At 44.1% G+C, this 18713-nt stretch overlaps 1 protein-coding gene across 8 annotated transcripts in view; it reads right to left on the bottom strand.

Moving 5' to 3' along the window:
• TACC1 (transforming acidic coiled-coil containing protein 1) overlaps window positions 1-18713 on the bottom strand; it is a 104908-nt gene that overhangs the window by 56284 nt on the left and 29911 nt on the right. For 3 of the 8 annotated variants that reach the window (XM_023737857.1, XM_012557573.2, XM_023737859.1), the window contains exons 1-2: window positions 13352-13882; window positions 12161-12279 (exon numbers count right to left, since the gene is read on the bottom strand). The exons of 2 other annotated variants lie outside the window; for them this stretch is intronic. In XM_023737857.1, the coding sequence (XP_023593625.1) occupies window positions 12161-12279; window positions 13352-13512 (280 nt within the window). In that variant the 5' untranslated portion in view covers window positions 13513-13882. Of the gene's footprint in view, window positions 1-12160; window positions 12280-13351; window positions 13905-18713 lie in introns of those variants that run through there. 3 more of the 8 variants (XM_023737856.1, XM_023737858.1, XM_004383411.2) reach the window with 2 other exon arrangements.

Raw genomic sequence — 18713 nt, 5'->3', positions numbered from 1 at the left:
CATTTATTACAAAGCTACAATAATCAAGCCAGTGTGATACTGGGATAAGGATGGACATATAGACTGATGAAACAGAATTGAGAGTCTAGAAATCAACACTTATGCCTATTGTAAATTGTTTTTTGGCAAAGGTGCCAAGTCAAATTCAATGGGGGAAAGAGTTCAACAAATACTGTTGAAACAATTGGATATCCACATGCAAAAGAAATACAGCCACTTCCTCACACCACGTATAAACGTTAACTCGAATGGAGCATAGCCCTAAATGTAAGAGCTCAAAGTATAAAACTTTTATAAGAAAATACAGGAGTAAATCTTCGTGACCATGGGTCACAAAGCAAAGCCTTCTTAATCTTAATGACTCCAAAAGCACGAACAACAAAGGAAAAAATAAACTAGACTTCACCAAAATTAAAAATGCCTGTACTTCAAATGGCATCATTAAGAAAGGGAAAAGACAATCCACAGTATGTAAGAAAATATCTGCAATCATGTATCTGATGAGAGATTTGTATTAGAATATAAAAAGAACTCTTACAAATCAAAAATAAAATGATAAATAACCCAATTAAAAAGTGGGCAAAGAATGTGAATAGACATTTCTTCAAAGAAGATATACCCAATAAGTACATGAAAAAATGCTCAATACCATTAAACGTTAAAGCAAACCCACTGCCGTCGACTCAATTCTGACTCATAGCAGCCCTAAAGGACAGAGTAGAACTGCTGCATAGGGTTTCCAAGGCTGTAAACCTCTACAGGAGCAGACTGCCACATCTTTCACCTGTGAAGCAGCTGCTGGGTTCCGAACTGTGGACCTTTTGGTTAGCAGCCAAGCGCTTTAACCACTGTGCCACCAGGGCCCCTTTCATCAATCATTAGGGAAATGCAAATAAAAAATACAAGGAGATACAACTTTACACCTACTAGGATGGCTATAATCAAAAAGACAGATAGTAACAAGTGTTGGTGAGGATGTGGAGAAATTGGAACCCTCATCCATTGCTGGAGGAAATGTAAAATGGTGCAGTCACTTTGGAAAACAATTTGGCAGTTTCTCAAAACATTAAACAGTTATCACACAAGCCAGCAATTCCACTCCTAAGTATATCCCAAGAGAAATGAAAAACATATATCCATATAAAAACCTGGACATGAATGTTCATAGCAGCATTATTCATAATAGACAAAAAGTGGAAATAATCCAAATGTCCATCATCTAATGAATGGAAAAACAAAATGTGGCATACCCATACAATGGAATATTATTTGGTAAAAAGGAAAACAAAAAGAATGAAGTACTGATACATGCTATAACATGGATGAACCTTGAAAACATTATGGTAAGTGAACAAAGACAGTCACAAAAGACCACATATATGATTCCACTTATATGAAACGTCCAGAATAAGCAAGTCTATTGAGGAACAAAGTAGATCAGTGGCTGCCCAGGACTGGGGTGGGAGAGGAACAGGTAGTGACTGCTAATGTGTAGGGGGTTTCTCTCGGGGGTGATAAAAATGTCATAAAAATGAGATTGAGGTGATAGCTGCACAGTATTCACACTAAAAACCAGTGAATTGTACATGCCAAATAGGTGAACTGTATGCCATGTGAATTTTCTCTCAATAAAACTGTTTTTAAAAAAGGAGACAATGGAGGCTCAGAGGGTTAACGGAGCAGGAGCAACATCCCACAATTTCCAGCAAAATGTTCAGCTACATCCCACAGACTTACATTTCAGAAAATGCTTTGAAATAGACTCTTACATATGTCACCTGTAGGGACACACACTTGAGGGAGGTGGTAGGTCTCACCATCCCATCCACTTGGGATTTTTAATTTCTCAAGGAAGCCCACAATGTGCTAGATAAATTCTATCTACAGAGAGAGGCGGAAAAAATGACATCACACTTCTCTCCTACAACAGATCTAGCCAAGTATATGAAGCACCCCAGAGATACGACAAGCGTGGGGCCCAAAAGACTTTTGTTTTGTTTTGTTTTGAGGGGAGCTTTTTTATTTTAATTTTTAACATTTGACTTCTTTCAGTTCTCACACATGCGTTCCTTGTTTCTTGCTGCTAAAATTTCTGGGGAAGCCAAGAGGCCTGGAAAACAGAACCTGCCTAGCTTCCTGCAGACTCTGAGCTCCTCCCGGGCCTTATTCCCTATTCCTGTCTGTATCCCAGAAGCAGAGACCAAGTGCTCAAAGAGAGCTGGTGTTCAGTCGGTGTCTACCAGCAAGCAAATGGCCTAGTAGAGAAAGGATTCCCTCCTCATCTGACTGCTGTTTTTTATGCAGAAAAAAGACATATGAGTACTAAATGATGACATTGATCAGCTCTGTATCAACAGCTGGATGGATTTACACTCGTTTTTCTTCATTTGACCCTTTCTCTTTGATGTCCCCTCTCCTCCTTTAAATGAATGCCTTAGTTTTGCCCTCCCCCTCACAACTCTTCCCATGTTTGAGTCGTGGGCTTTCCCTTTCTGCTAAAGTGGTCTGACCTGAGGAGACTGCTAATAAGGTGCATATTAGCATTTGGGCAAGTGTCCAAAATTTGAAGGTTTTTTTCAGTTTCATGTGTCCGAGTTCCCAGTCCCTCCAATTCTCCACAAGGTTGAAACATGTTTTATACGTTTGCTCTCAACCACTTAGTCAAGAGCACCAGCCTTAAAATAGAGTAGAAGTGGACACAATATACTGTCAAGGGAAGGAACCAGGCTATAACCTTAGAAGGCCTTTTCCAGGAATGCTGGATAGAACCTAAGGGTGTGGACTGCATAGCTTACATTTCCCAGGACAAGCAATGGGGCCCCAGGCCACCCAGAAGTATGGGAATGGAGAAGGGGGTTCCAGGCGGATAAGCCAGGGCAAGAAAAGGCAGAACATTCTCTCAGGCACACCATAATTAATTTTAAGAGGGCTCACCACCCAAAACAGAAAAATACCATCACCACCAACACACACCCTGATAGAGATGACATACCCCTTCCTTCCCTACCCTCCAAAAAACCCACCAAACTAAAACATACAGGAGCAAAGTGAGGGCAAGTTTACCTGCTTTTTGTAACAGACAGGGTGTTAGCTGCCTGCGAAGCTGTTCTCATGAGATAATAACTCCTGAGAGATATTCACTCTATAACACAGACTATACAGGTAAAGAAAAATCTGGAAAACCATTTGGCAAACTGAAAATGCTCCTAAGGATGAAGAAAGAACATCAAATTCCCCAATCAGGGCCTCAAGCTATTTTATTTAAATACAGACTCAAACCTATCCTCTGAAGGCCAGGATTACAATTAAAGTAAGAGGGTGGGGCCCGATAATCAGGAAATGTCCACCCACCAGGAAGCCAAAGCTTTCTCCAGAAAAGCCAAGTCCAACAAAGAATATATCTTCTCTTCTCCCTCAAGAGAATGCCCATGGGTTTTGGAACCATCTGGATTTGTTTGAGGTTACATTTCAAACAGAGTAGAAATCCCTCCCGCCACCCCCCACAACAGACAGAAATCATAGAAGGTCCTCCCCAGAGGACTTTTCCATCCCCAAACTATTCCAGCACGAAAAGCAAGGGGAGAAAGAGCACGTGCTAACAGATGGGACTCCTCTGCAGGGATATGTAATTGTGCAACTTCAATCTGTTGCTGCCAAACAACCATGAAGTGCCTCTCTTCAGAAATAATTACTGTAGAATTCAAAATACCAACTGCCTCTCAGAAAGTAGCAACCGCCCACACAGACCCCACAATGCTGGGAGACTATGCTAGATTAAGAAAAAGAGGGGAGGATGTTCAGCAAGAGAAAAGCTCCAGACAGAGCAACGGTGGCCAGTACACTGGGTGCAAGAAAGGGCTCAGAACAGCACAGTGAGCCTGGTCTAGGACAAAGTCCCCTCCCCTGCCAATTCTGCTCCTGCATTCAGGAGGCCCCAAAGAAAGAAAGTAATGAAAAAGCCAGCCTCCATGATGGTCCCCAATGAGTCTTGCCTCCTGGTACTCACACCCTTGGACTGATCTGCGTAGCCAAAAGGATATTATAAAGATAAAAGAGTGTGACTTCTGAGGCTAAGCCATAAAAACATTATAGCTTTCATTTTGCTTGCTCCTGGATTGCTCACTCTGGGAAATGACAGCAGCCATGTTGTGAGGATACTCAAGCAGTCCTGGAGAGGTTCTCACGGTGAGGAAATGAGGCCTCCCACTAACAGCCAACACTAACTTGCCAAGCATGTGAGTGAACCTCTTGGGAGAAGATCCTCTAGCCCCAGTCAAGCCTTCAGATGACTGCAGTCCCAGCCAACATCTTGACTGTCACCTCATAGGTGACCCTGAGCCAGACGACCCAGCTAAGCTGCTCCCAAATTCCCAATCAACAGAAACTATGTGAGATAAATGTTGTTTTAAACTGCTAAGTTTTGGAGTAATTTGTTATACAGCAATAGATAACTAATATAGGCCTCTTAAAAATTCCTTTTCCTAACTGCAAATAGGTGCAGAATCCCAGTAGGCTCCACACATGTCCATGCACCTGCCTCTCCTCACCCACACCTGATCTGACTCATCGGTGGAGAGGGAAAGCAAAAGCTGTTGCTGAACTCAGCCCTTTCTTATTTCTCATCGATGATCTGAAGCTAATCACGAAGGAAGCAAAATGTTTTCAATCCAACTGTACTGCTTACCCAATAACGATTTTTTTTTGTTTTTATTACTGTATATCTAAATTGTTCTGCAACTTCCAATGTTCTAAATTCTTAAAACATATTTTACAGTTTATACATTACACGTGTTAACACAGGTGAAAGATGTAGCCCTTGCTTTTTTTAATTACTATAATTTAACAGGATACTCAAGATGTTTTTTCCATGCCCTGGAAACGTTTTAAGAACCTTTACTTCCTCTTGATAAGTCTTCTCTTTGGACAGTGAAGAGATTCATAAATTCCCTGGGGGAGAGAAGCTATATAATACGTACCAAAGGACTCTGGACCTGCAATCTTAAAAGCTGAATTCAAGACCCAGTTCCACTACTAACAGTAAAGGCTCTAGCCTCAATTTCCTAATCTGTGAAATGGAAACAACATGTGGCCTATCTCATATCATCATTGTTATAAAAATCACATAAGATGCTTAAAAAAAATAATTACTTACTTCCAATATATTCAACAAATAGAGCTCAAATAGAAAGGTGGTAGTCTGCTGGGTTGGAGTCATAATAAGAAAGCTGGAGATCAGTAATTTATGGCTCTATTTCCAGCACTGACATAGAAAAGAGGGTACCTAGACTGGCTAGGAGAGTATTTGTATCTGTCAAAGAGAACTGACAAGTTACATTTTTCATTAGTGAATTAAAATACTCCATATTATTATTCATTCCCTTGAGTTTAGCTGTCATCATTCTAACCCCTGGGGATCCAATCATATTTGCGTCAACTAATAAAATTAGGTTCATAAATATGCAAAGATGAGGATGAAATCTTGAACTTAAAAGCAGTAGACCCTTTCTAGGCCTAACTTTAACCCGCTAATTAAACACCCTCAATCCCCACTGAGATGGCTGTTTTGGGTGGATAATCTGAGTTTAGGATTGTCACAAAATGGTTTATACCCTTGTTGTTGTCATTAGCTGCTGTCAAGTCATTCCCTGACTCGTGGTGATCTGTGTACAATGGGATCTGACCACTGTGAGCCACAGGATTTTCATTGCCTGATTTTCAAAGCAGATCACTAGTCCTTTCTTCCTAGTCTGTCTTGGTATGGAAGCTCTGCTGAAAACTGTTCAGCATCATAGCACCACACGAGCCTCCACTGACAAATGGGTGGTGGCTGCGCTTGAGGTGCACTGGCCCAGAATCAAACCCAGTCTCCAGCACAGAAGGCCAGAAATACCACTGAGCCACCACTAACCCTAGGTTTATACCCCCAAAGCCTCTCTATGTTAGTCAGTTGAAAAACACTATCCAAAAAAAACCCTGAACCTATTGCCCTCCAGTCAATTCTGACTCATAATGACCCTACAGGACAGAGTAGAGCTGCCCCATAGAATTTCCAAGGCTGAAATCCTTAGGAAGCAGACTGCCACATCTCCCACAGAGCAGCTGGTGGGTTCAAACTGCCAACCTCTCGGTTAGCAGCCGAGCTCTTAACCACCGCATCACCATATAACTACCCTTTAAGTTAAATGTTTAAATGGCTTTAGACCACATCCATTTATCAGGTGGAGCATTAAATGGTGACAGCATAATTTTAGAAGGATTACCAAACACACAAAAGAGCATGGGTGAAAAATGCCTCTGACATCAGAAACCATCAAAAACAAGGGAGTGCAATTCTGAAATGAGTTTAGTCATCATAATATTTCTTAAGGAGGTGTTGAATTCATTACTCATCCTAAAAGAAAAATACTGCTTTAACAGTTACTAAAGTCTTTACTTTCTGCAGATAGACTTTGTCCCCCATACTCAAGTTTTTTATTCAAAAACTGTTGTTCCTCTGTGGTTCTGCACATTCTCTCTGCTGAAACTACTTTCTCCCCCCAAGACGATATTCTCTTTGTGTGGAGCGCCATATATAAGTGTGGCTCATTTATACTGTGATAAATAGGGCAACAAAGAAAGTATAGCTCTGATCCCATTTACTGACTAGTTGGAATCTCCAAGTTGAGAGCCAAAAATATGGAGCTGTACCATGCTGCAGAGGCCTGCAAGCCTTATATATCTTAAAATGAAATAAATCTGTGAAAAAGCCAACCACATCAAAATACAATAAGACACAATAAAACCAAAGCATTAGTCTGGGATGCTGTCAAGGGAGCCAAGTGGGCTGGACTATTTAACTAGGTAACATCAAAGGTCCTAACCAGTCCCATAATAGTTCTAGAAAAGTCTAAGAAAGCAATCTCCGTGCTGTGGGCGAGGAGTCTCTGGGTGGCGCAAACAGTTAAGTGCTCAGCTGCTAACTGAAAGATTAGCAGTTTGAACCCACCCAGAGGCGTCTGGGAGGAAAGGCCTGGTGATCTGCTTCGGAAAGATCACAGCCTTGAAAAACTCTATGGAGCGCTGGTCTACTCTGCACACATGGGGTCATCATGAGTTAAGCTGACTCCATAGCAACTGGTTTGATTTGGTGTAGGCGGGGGGGGGGGTATCAAAATAAATCCCCAGGCCAATCTATACATAGATTTGAAAGGAACACTTCAATATGCACCTAATGAAAATGCTTGCACAGTATTTGCTCATACACATAACCCAGAGCCTTGGAATTGAAAATCTAAGGCTTAGATTTTATCAAGGTCTCCATTCTAGGTCTTATATATGCACTCTCTAAAATTTTCAAAAAATATTCCTCATCAACTTCCTAAGAGATCTATACAATTACAAATTTTCAAACACCCAAAGTTACATTTAAAAAGTCTACATATGTGTAGGTATATTAAATGATTTCACATTTTCCCCATTCTTCCCTAACTTCCTTTTTAAATAATTTTTTTAACACCTTAGATCTTTTAGTCAAGTAAAAATCAGCTACACGGACAGACCAATTACTACATCACTTCCGTTCTGCAAAGGAGATAAATAGCCAGCCCAAACCACTCTCTTCATAAAGCCTTCTCTGACCATATAGGCCTCCACAAATGGCACCCAGCATCTGAGTTCATCTCTTAGTCAATCATCTGTGGCCTTGCTACCGTCTCTTCTATTTTTAGTCACGATCCTGAAGTACTTTTTATGTTCCTACTATAATTGTCATCAGTATGGGTCTACACTCAAGGTTGGCAATCTTTTTCTGCAAAGGGATAAATAGCAAATATTTTAGGCTTCTGCCAGCCATTGGGTTTCTGTCCCTAGTATTCAACTCTGCCGTTGCAGTAGGAGAGCAGCACAGACAACACCTAAAGAAATAAGCATGAATGTGTTCCAATAAAACTTTATTTATGGACCCTGAAATTTCAATCTATTTAATTTTCACGAGTCACAAATTATTATGATTCTTTTTTCCCCTCAACCATTTAAACATGTAAAAACTATTCTTAGTTTGCAGGCTGTACAAAAACAGACAGCTAGCAGGATTTGGCCCTCCAACCACAGTTTGCTGACCCCTGACCTAGCGTGCAGGGACTTTTAAGGAGCTTGGGTGGCGCAGTGGTAAAGCATTCCGCTGCTAACCAAAAGGACAGCAGTACGAACCCACCCCTCACTCCACCGGAGAAAGATGTGGCAGTCTGCTTCCTGTAAAGATTACAGCCTTGGAAAACCTATGGGACAGCTCTACTCTGTCCTACAGGGTCGCTATGAGTCAGAATTGACTGGATGGCAATGGGTTTGGTAGGTTTTGACCTAGATTACCAAAATTGTGTCAACAGCTCTGTTTTCCCCACAAGGCCTCCAATGGTAAATATCCACGGATTGATCCTGTTTACCTCTTTCCTTCTATTCTTCCAAAGGTGTGTCTTTGAAACACCTACACACCCAATTAACATATCAATCTGTGTAGCTTTAACTGATGTGCAGGCTTCTGAATCAATTAAGATTCTTTCTCTAAGAAAGGCAACAATCTATAAATAAAAGTGGCGGGGGAGGGGGAGTGGGCTGCGGCCTCAAGTAGTAGAGTGCAACCAGCTTTTGCAGACTAAAACAGCTGGATAAAACCAGAGCTGACAATTTCTAATGCTTTAAGTCATCCATAACCAGGAAAGAAAAAAAAAAAGGAGGGATGAACAGGATTGTACTTTCTCAAAAGTCATTGTCCTCCTAAGTGATATTTCTTCACCAATAACCTTTCCAGCAAAACGCAAGCACGGTAACAATAGCAGCAGCTTAAAAGTCACTTAGTTCTAGGAGGCAGACAGAGAGCCAATATAGAACCAACCAGGCCAAACTTTACAGTCATAAGTCTGGTATTTTCAAGAAACCTCTTTGGCTAGAGTTTTATTTTGCCAATTATTCTGAAACTTGCTTCTACCTGTGACTTTAAAAAAAAGTCAAAACCTTATCTACTGTTTAATTTCTAGAATGGCATACTGTTTTAGGAAGAGACAGTTCAGATACTGTAAATCCCCAGAAAGTTACAACAAAAAGAAAAGTAACTTCAAAATAGACCTAGATGTTTCCAGATTTCAAAGAATCAGATCGTGGTTGGGGTGGGACGTCTTGGACTATGACATATGTGGCACAGCCCATACACTGAGGGCCATTATATGCCAGGAATCTCTAGGTGGTGGAAATACTTAGCACAGGTGGCTGCTAACTAAGAGGTTGGAGGTTCAAGTCCACCCAGAGGCACCTTGGAAGAAAGTCCTGGACATCTAATTTCAAAAAATCAGTCACTGAGAACACTATGGAACACAGTTCTACTCTGCTACACACGGGTTCTCTATGAGTTGGAATCAACTAGACGGCAACTGGTTTTTTACTGATTATATGCCAGGAAGCCAGGACCTTTTACATATATTAACTCCAACTCTTGATGGGACTAACAACTCATACATCTTTCCTCCAGAAGATATAGTCTTGTATAATCTATACCTGCTGTTCAACCACATCCTGGAACCACAGAAATATGAAAGACTAACTTTATCAGGTGCAGGGATGGGCGATTTTTCATTCTGTTACACATAAGGTCGCCACGAGTCAGAGCCAACTCAACTGCAACTAACAACAGCTTTATCAGGGTTAACAATCAATAATTTAGGAGGAAGCAGAACCATCCAGTCCTACAAGTGAAACTTCAATAAGAAATGACTCTCAAGGAATGTCTGCCCATTGAAATCTTCCTGGTCAGACCTGTGATTTGGTTATATTTTCACACTTACCCTGTTTGTATGACAAGGTGATCAACAGGACTCTCACCAGCTCTAGATGTTGGGCAGAAGCCACCCTCAACGACACACACTACCAGGCTGGTGAGAAATCGTCCTATTTTTTAAAGACCCTAAATTAGTTTCCTAGCCTGCATACCACCCCACCCCACACTCCCCTCTTCCCCCAAATGCACAGTCTTCAACCATAAACTACTCCACAGAGCTTTACTGATTCCATGACTCTGTAAGGAAAATGTTTACAGACAGTGAAAGGAGAGCGCGCGCTAGACATTACTAGAAATTAAAATGATGAGTAAGTGGCACAAGAAAGACCAAACAATTAGGTCTCTGTGGCTTTAGAAGCCTAGGTCATACAGGCTCTATTCAATTAGCAAAGAATCCAGCAGTGTGAATCAGTCCACCAGCTGATGGAATGGTGAAGAAAGGGCTGCCCAGGCTGAGGGCAACTCAAACACTTTCAAAGAGCTACTTAACATGTGTCTTATGAACTTTATTTAAATTTAATGGAAAGGCTACAAAACAGTTCTTTCAAGCTTTTAAATCTCCCTTTTTATCTGCAAAGCTTGAGAGAGGAAAAGGGAAGTTATGAAGAACAAGTGGCATCTTGGTCACTGAGACTGTTACACAGCAATGGATGCCAAACACAAGTTCTCCTATATATGAACTTGCCTGTTCCCATACCCAAACCCAAACCAAACCCATGGCCACTGAGTCGAATTCCGACTCATAGCGGCCACAGTCCTGCCTGAAACAATGGCAAGACAGCAGCCCAGGGCAAGCTGAGGGCACTGCCGAATTCTCGGGACAGGAGATACAGCGTGGAGCTCTCAATTCAAAGCAAAACCAAACCACAAAAAGCTGTTGTCATTCAGCCAATAATTCCAGCTCCATCATGAAGTCTTTCACCAGAGTGACTCGACCTCCCTATGCAACTTGTGAAGAAGTTATTAAGCAATGAAATACAGTAACTGTGGGGAGAGAAAGTTATAGCTCAAAAATTAGGCAACTGGATCACTGAAAGCTGTCTCTGCCATGCTTGGGTGACAGTAATGGACACTGGAAAAGAAAAACCACTTAAAAAGGACATCTATCCAGAGTTCCTCCTCAGTCCAACAGCCAGTGAGCTTTTAAAAATAAAGCATGGATCCTTGGTTTTTTCCAGTGTCTTCCATCTACTCAGAAAGAAAACCAAATTATCATCATAGTATGCTCTGGAGCTGCCCTTATCTCTCCGACTTCTACTCTGGCTCCGGCTGCTCCCTCTGCCACTCTCCTCCAGTCACACTGGCCTCCTTGCTGGTCCTCTTACATGCCAGGCATCCTCCCACCACAGAGCGTCACTCCGTGAAGGCTGCTTCTGCCTCAGCCCTTTGCAGATGCTCTTCTCTCTGGAGGAAAAGTTTCTTTCCCTGAGAATCTACAAGGCTGGCTTCCTCAATCCTCCTTCAGATCTCTGCTTAATTCACCTTATCAATAATGTTTCCCCTCGTTACTCTTTGGCATCCCCTCTCCCACCTCATACTCCTTACTCCCCCTCCCCCTGCTTTATTTTTCTCCATAGCATTCAACACAAGTTGACATATATATTTTGCTTAACCCTCAAAAGGTCCATCCCCCTTCACAATGTTAGCTGGGAGACAGCAAGACACTGGTCACTGCTAAATCCCTGCACTCTACTGATGAATGAATGAATGATTACTATTAGGACAGGTGACATTTTACTTAAAATTGGCTTGTGACAAAAAAGGTTTCTACTAATGAAGTGAAACAGCAGAAGCTTCTATAGATGAAGGACAGGCAAGGTTGGGCTCTGAGGGGCTAGGAGAGAATATCTGTGCCTGGTTTTCTTAGGTAGACTGAGAAGGCTCACCATCATCCCTGCGTGGAAGAGGGAGAGGTAAGCCATTTTGAAACAGCCTCTTCAGAATTTATCTTAAGCGTCAACTCTTATCTAAAATTTTTGTTTCCAGCCACACCCCTAAGGAGAGTGACTTAGCCTGAGGGATGTGTGAAGCCCCACCCCCGCATTACCACACAGTTTTGTTTTTTCGGGGCAGAGGGGAAAGGCCCAGCAAGAAGGTCTGATAATGATAATCTTATAATCCAAACGCATAAACCCTACTGAGGGGAGAAAGCCTGAGACTATTACACTCCTTAAAAAAAATAAGTAACTCTCAAATAAGCCAGGAGCTTTAAACAGCTCCTTCTGAGTAAGGAGCCAAACAATCCAAACCCTTTTCAATGGCCCTAAATTAACACTTCTTTTTCTTCTTCTTGTCTCATGCACATTTTTCAAAACTTTAAAGCAAAAGAGGCTGAAAATGAAAGTTTGTCTTTACCTTGGGTTTTGGCCCCAGGCCCTGTCAATCCTAGTGATGAATCACAGGATCCCTTGAGAGGCGATCTGATCGGCGGCGTTTCAGCTTCAGGAGTCTCAAAATTACCTTCAGAATCCGAGCTGCCAAGGGGGAAAAATGAGGAATTACCACTTTCAACGGTATTTCTGACACTCTTTACAATCTAGATATCCACAAAGGCTAAAGGACAGCGTTTTTTGTCTAACTTTACATCCAAATGGTCCTCGGCATGGATCGGCCTGCCCGAGGCTGCTGGCTGCGGTTTCCTAGAGATGCCCTCCTTGGGTTTCTCAGCCGGGCATCCTGTCTCCCTGAAATCTCTTCAATCCTCTGGAGCCTTTCTCTAGCATCGTTTATTTTTGAGGTCATCTTTCCCTCTGACACCCCAAAAAAGCGCTTTAACAGACTCCTCTTCTCAGAAGAGCCCTTTCCTATAGGTTTAAAAATTCTCACCCCCCCCCCACCCGCCCCCTCAAGCCACATACAACAGCAACAACAACTGGTATGATTGCTCCTTAGGATTCCATTCAAAGCATTCAGCAGCAGCCTTCAGAGACCACCCGCCCCCTCAAGCCGATTCTCGCCATGATGCCTTTTTCCTCAGCAGGCCTCTACCTGTTTGGAACCCACTCGGCCCTAGCCTGGGAATGCTGTCACCTGCCTTCCGCAATCACACGGGTGACAGCTCAGCAGAGACCACCATTTCTCCCCAGCTGCCAAGGGCCTGTCATCACGCGACCTTCTTTACTACGGCTGCATTTTTTGGGACACAGTGGGGCCCTGAAGGGCCAGGGGGCGACTTCTTCCCCACAGGGAAGGTTCTAAGTACCACGGGGTGTGATCAAAGGCACTGGCCGTGTGTGTTTGTGTGTAGAGGCAGGGGCTGGGGGATTGACGCTTAGAGAAAGTGACCGAGACAGAAGGGGACGCGGAGACTGCAGATTCTGGGTTGGGTTCAGAAAGCTCATACTGACATGAGGGAAAGAAAATACACGGAAGGACAGAACACCCTGAACTTTCGAATGCACAGCGGGGACCTGGTTATGGACAGGGAAGTAGCATTGCCATGAATACGGTTATGCGGTTGGGCGACCACACACACGCACACAGACTGAGCCGCGGATGAAAGGATGGCAGCACGTTTGCATCTCGGCAGGGATGCTGTGTACTTGCCTGAAACTCAAGGATTTGGTCTCGGCTTGCGAGTCCTCCTCCTCGGGGTCTCGCTCGGGCCCTCCGGCCTCGTCCTCTCCGGAGCCCCCGCCGCGCACCGCAGACCACGTCCATTTCGCCCACTGAACCGGGGACAGGATCTGCCAAGGGCTGAACGCCATCAACGCGGCTCCTCCGGCTCCAGATCCTAAGGGAAGGGGAAGGGGAGAGCCTTTTTCCCTTTCAAAATGGAGGGAACCGGTGACAGGCGCCCCTAAGCCTTTCCAGCGAAGGCGCGGATGTGGTTAAACGAGCGCCGTCGGGTGCCCGGGTGGAGCGCTTCCTCTTCGCCGGCACGCAGCAACGCTTCCTCCTCGTCCTCCTTCCCAATCGGTGCGGCCACAGCGCCCCCCGCGCTGTCTCCGGGCCAGGCTTCTTCCGCGGTGAAGATGCCTCTGCCGGGTCCTCAGGGCTCCGGCCGGCGGTGCCCGGCGGCTCAGCCTCGGCGTCTCCGCGTCTCCAGGTCTCGGGGTCTCGGACTCGCGCCTCCCAGCCGGCCCGGCGCGCATCAGCTGCCGCCGGAGCCGCGCCCCAGGAGCCGCCCCCTCGGACCGTACTACTTGCACGCGCGGGCGGGGGCGGCGGCGGCGCCGAGGCTTTGAAGTCTGCGATGCTCCCGGCAGATCCCCCCGCCGCGGTGCGGCGCTGGTTGCGACTCGACTGCGGGAGAAGGGCTTCCAGGCTGCGACTTTGGGAGCTGGCGGAGGACTCAGGCGACCCTGACAGCAGTGTGCACCTTAGGGGTGGAGAAAATCCATTTTCTGAGTCTGTGCACGCTGGACTTTTCCTCCTTCCCTTTGTATTTTTTTATCCCGTTACTGTGACTTAATGGCGTATTGCTGATGTTGGATCGCACAAAAGTTCAGCCCCTTGTAAAAAAACAAACTTCGGAGCCACTGTTGACTGGTTTTTTTTGCCCGTAGCTAATACTGACAGGGTGGAAGATTTCGGCCTGTTCATCTTCAACTCTAGCACTCCCAGGCTTTGGAAATCTCTCACCGACTCTACGACAGTAGCTAAGGACTGGAATTTAAGATGCCTTGCCCCTCCCCAAACCGCACCCCTGGAGGCTCTGAAGTGTCCAGGTCTTAGGTAAACGGTGCTAAATTACCCCGTGAAATTACAGCCTGGTCGGTTTCCCATTCTCCTTTTTTGAGGCGTCCTTTTCCTAACTTCGAAGTCTTTGCATCACTTATTTCTGACTTGGTTTGCCGCTTCAGAAGTAAGTCAACAGGCCTGGTGAAGGCAGCCTTCAAAATAAAAACGCTGTTTATATTTGAAGGGACACACGGAGCTCTCCTCAGACTGTCATTTTCTGTTTACGGATTGCTCGTCTCAGAACCACCAACTCACCCTCTTCCAAGTGAATCTGGCTGCCTCAAACACTAGGCTTAAAGACTTCCTTGCCTGTTTCTTGTACTGTTATTATAATTTCCCAGAGTTGCGATGGATCCTGTGAGGTGGCTGCAGGTTCCCACAGAGACAGCAGCTCCAGACTTTGGGGACAAGGTCGTGCTGAAACTGCAAGAGACTGACCGTTTCCCCTGAAAGGGGTTGGCACACATATTGCTGACGAATCTTGACTGTCATACATATTTGATAAGGAAAACCGAAGCAAAAATAAAGCAAGATAAGATTTGGCAAGTAGTCTTGCCATAACACAAGCGCAGGGATGTGCTTGAGGCCTAAAAAAGGAAAGAGTTGGGGTGTCCAGATGCTTGAGAATTCACCCAGCGCCTTCTCAGAGATAAACACAACTGTCACGAGTGTTCTGGGGACTACAGAGCTGTAAAGTAGGCAGGAATCATCCTCTAGAACCAGATGAAATGTACCACAAAACTATTCAACTGTTTTTTTTAATTTTTTCTTTAGGTTCCTGCTCACCAAGTAAACCTCATGATTATATGGTCTCCCCAGGTTTCTATATTTGACATAAATGTTCTGTTGCCTGGAAATATATAATAAACCGGCATATACTAAATCCTGTTCTTTCTTCCTCCTGGATACTTCTCTAATCTTTTCATTTCTTTGCATCTCCACTGTGATTGACATAGTTCTGTCACTCCCTGTTTTTCTAGAACTGTTGGTTATCTCCCAACTGGCTTTGCTTGTGAGAGTGTTTTCGCCTGGCGCCCCCTGCTGACCTGTGACTAGCGCTCTCGTCTTGGTTTTCCTTCTCCCCTCAACTCCCGTTCCTTTCTATTCCTAGTGAAACCGCAATTGGTAGAGAATCGGTTCCGAGCCTTTACCATGCCTAGGAGTCCTTTGGGGGCGCTTCTTAAAAACAGATTCTCAGACCCATTAATCCAAATTACCGGCAGGATCTGGAAATCTGTAGTTTTGCCAAGCACCCTGGGGAATTTTTATCACAAATAAAAATGCAGAAAAATGCCTAGCTTGAACCAACTAATTGCTGCTTCCGGAACAATCTCCTTTTTTGCCTGCAGAGTTTTGCACATTCCTAAAACAAACCCCCTCCCCACAAGCTCGCAGTCCTTAATTGCCCTAACATCCTTCTTCACCCAGTGTCTGCACTGGGAAATCAGGCTGATTTCTCCCTCCTTTCTGTTACTGTTTCTATGCCCCATTCATTCATAGAGGCTTTTGCTGTGGCTCTCAGTAGTTTTGAAAGGGGAAGTGGGTACTACTTAATAGTTACAACAGGACAAAAGGCATAAACCAGGACTGTACCATGCAAACCAGGAAGTAAGGTCACCCTACACTTAGCACACTGTGTATAAGGTGTTTGTTCATATATCTGTCCCACTGTGGGACCGTTTAAGTTTCTAAAGGGCGGGGGCCATGTCATATTTATGATTCATTTTTGTTTCTCCAGAGAATAGCACAGGGCCACACAGTCAGTAGTTGTTCAATAAATGTATAATGAATGAATATCCTAGTTTACAAACAGTCCTTGTGAGTTTGGCTAAAGTGACATAAATTCCTAAAGCCTAATTCCTGGGGAAATCAAGTTTCTGAACCAGCACAGAACAGAACCCAGACCAGTGATGGTCCCAATAAGACAAAGCCCAACCTATATAGCAAGCTTTGGAAACTAAAGCTGCAACTACCCTGGATTTTGAAACTCACTCCTCTGCCAGTGCTTGGACTTAACGTGAACAATAATGAAGTAAATACTCAACAGCTTGCCTTGATTTTATTTGCCAGAAGCACGAGTAGTGAGGCTAACTGATATATCAGTTTTCCTGTAATTTGGGGAAAGAACGGGCAATAATGTTTTGACAACAGATATCCTAACCAAGGTAAACCAGCATTTTGCTGCTACTAACTACTTCAGCTTGACAGAGCAGAATATCTGCAAACACACGACCAAGTATCCAAATGAACCGTATTTGCTTTGCAAGTGACCGTAAGCACAGAAAAGGCACCGTCTGTTCTCTTTCTTCCCTCTGCTTCTCTCCCCTTCACAGAAACTTTGGATGAATACACCATGAAAATCTAAAATGGAACTCGTTTGAAACACTCCACAAATACACACACCTTGCAGCTAATCGATGATCCAGAGGGGTCTACAGAATGAGTCCCTTCGCTCAAAAAAAAAAAAAAAAAAAATTATGAATAAGCAAATCAAACAGGCAAATGACTATCCACTTAGTAGCAAAGCAACCTTAGGAACGCATGTGGGAATGTGGCAGGAAGTAGGGGCAGAGGCAGGATGGGGCCTAACTGTGAAGGATCCTGTACCCTCATTAAGTTGTTAGAACTCCATACTGCAGAAGGGGCACACACAGGCCTACCTAGATAAGGTAAGGGAGTGAAAAGGCTGGGTGGTAGCTGAGCTTTCTGGAGATCGCTGCATGTCTGAGGGGCAGCTTACCCAGTCCCTATTGTCCAGCGTTGCCATCTAACAATTTTTCAAGAGAGACCAAAATCTTGGATTTTATCAGCAATCTTCCTACCTATAACGTCCTTACTAATTTAAATTGTTCTTTAAGCCTTGTGGAGGCCAACAGCGTGCAGGCCAAACAAAAGCCATCTGTGTGTCTACGTGGCCCATGCAGCCTGGATGGGCAAAGGGGACTGAGTCATCAGGCTTTTCAGCAAGAAAGTAACATTTCCACTCAGAAGGACTGAGCTGGCAACAGCTTGGGGGTAGGGATGGAAGGAGGCAAGCCCGAGATAACTGTAAAACTGCTATTTTCCCTGCCCCAAAGGGAGTCTCTGGGTGGTGCAAACAGTTCACATGCTCGGCTGCTAACAGAAACGTTGGAGGTTTGAATCCATCCAGAGGCACCTTGGAAGACGGGCCCAGTGATCTACTTCTGAAAAATCAGCTACTGAAAACCCTAGGGAGCAGTTCCACTCTGACACACATAGGGTCGCCATGAGTCGGAGTTGACTCGAAGACAACTGGTTTTAAACGGCCTAGAGAGGGAAAGAAACAGATTTGGAATTAGCGTCGTCTTTCACTCCACTTGTTCAATAAGTATCAGAGCTGTAAGCAATCCGAGCACAATGGGAACAATGGAAGGGAAAGAACATCACTACTCCTGAGAAAGCTGAGATGAGAAGGCACTTGTCCATGACACAGCGTTGGGGGAGTGGAGGAGGCAATGGAGGAGGGTAGGGCCGAGACAGCGCTAGGGAATCGCAGAGCTAAAGAAGTAACCACTGAGAAAACAAAGGCCGAGTGGTACAGAAAAGCCTGTGTAACTTGTCTGTACTTCCTAACAACCTAAGAATTTGATGAGCAAAATATACACCTAATCCCACTAAGACTTATTCTTGGCAAATACTGCCAGATTGATGATGCAACTGGAGTTGCTGGCAGCTCTGAAGCACTTAGCAAAAGCACTGGCCCATACGAAACTGAAGCGCCAAATGACACCTAGGTTTAGGTGACTCAATGGAACCTTAACAGAATATCCTCTGCTCCCCCACCCTCGTTTTTGAGAGCCATTTGTCCACTGGGTGAGTTTACCAAGACACAGTGGGGAATTCCCTGGTATGGTTTCTCCATCAACCTAACCACCGAATGTTCTCTCTCCACTCACCCAAGTAAACACCCTCAACCCTCAGCTTTTTTTTCTTGAATATTTAAATAAGAAAGTCTCTAAGATATAAAGATAATGGTACCTTACGTAAAGAAAACCTTTCTAATAGTTTCAAGTTATTTCATTTGACCCTTACAATAACTCTCTCAGGTAGGAAGGGTGGTTTTTTTTTTTTAATTTAATTAATTAATTAAATTATTTATTGTACTTCAGGTGAAGGTTTACATAACAAATAGTTTCTCATGAAACAGTAGTACACATACTGTTTTACGACATTGGTTGACAACCCCACAACATGTCAACCCTCT

This window comes from Trichechus manatus, unplaced genomic scaffold, assembly GCF_000243295.1.
Source record: "Trichechus manatus latirostris isolate Lorelei unplaced genomic scaffold, TriManLat1.0 scaffold00109, whole genome shotgun sequence".
NCBI classification, from domain to species: Eukaryota; Metazoa; Chordata; class Mammalia; order Sirenia; family Trichechidae; genus Trichechus; species Trichechus manatus.
The sequence above is the reverse complement of the archived record's forward strand: the minus strand, read 5'-3'. Positions and strand labels throughout refer to the sequence as shown.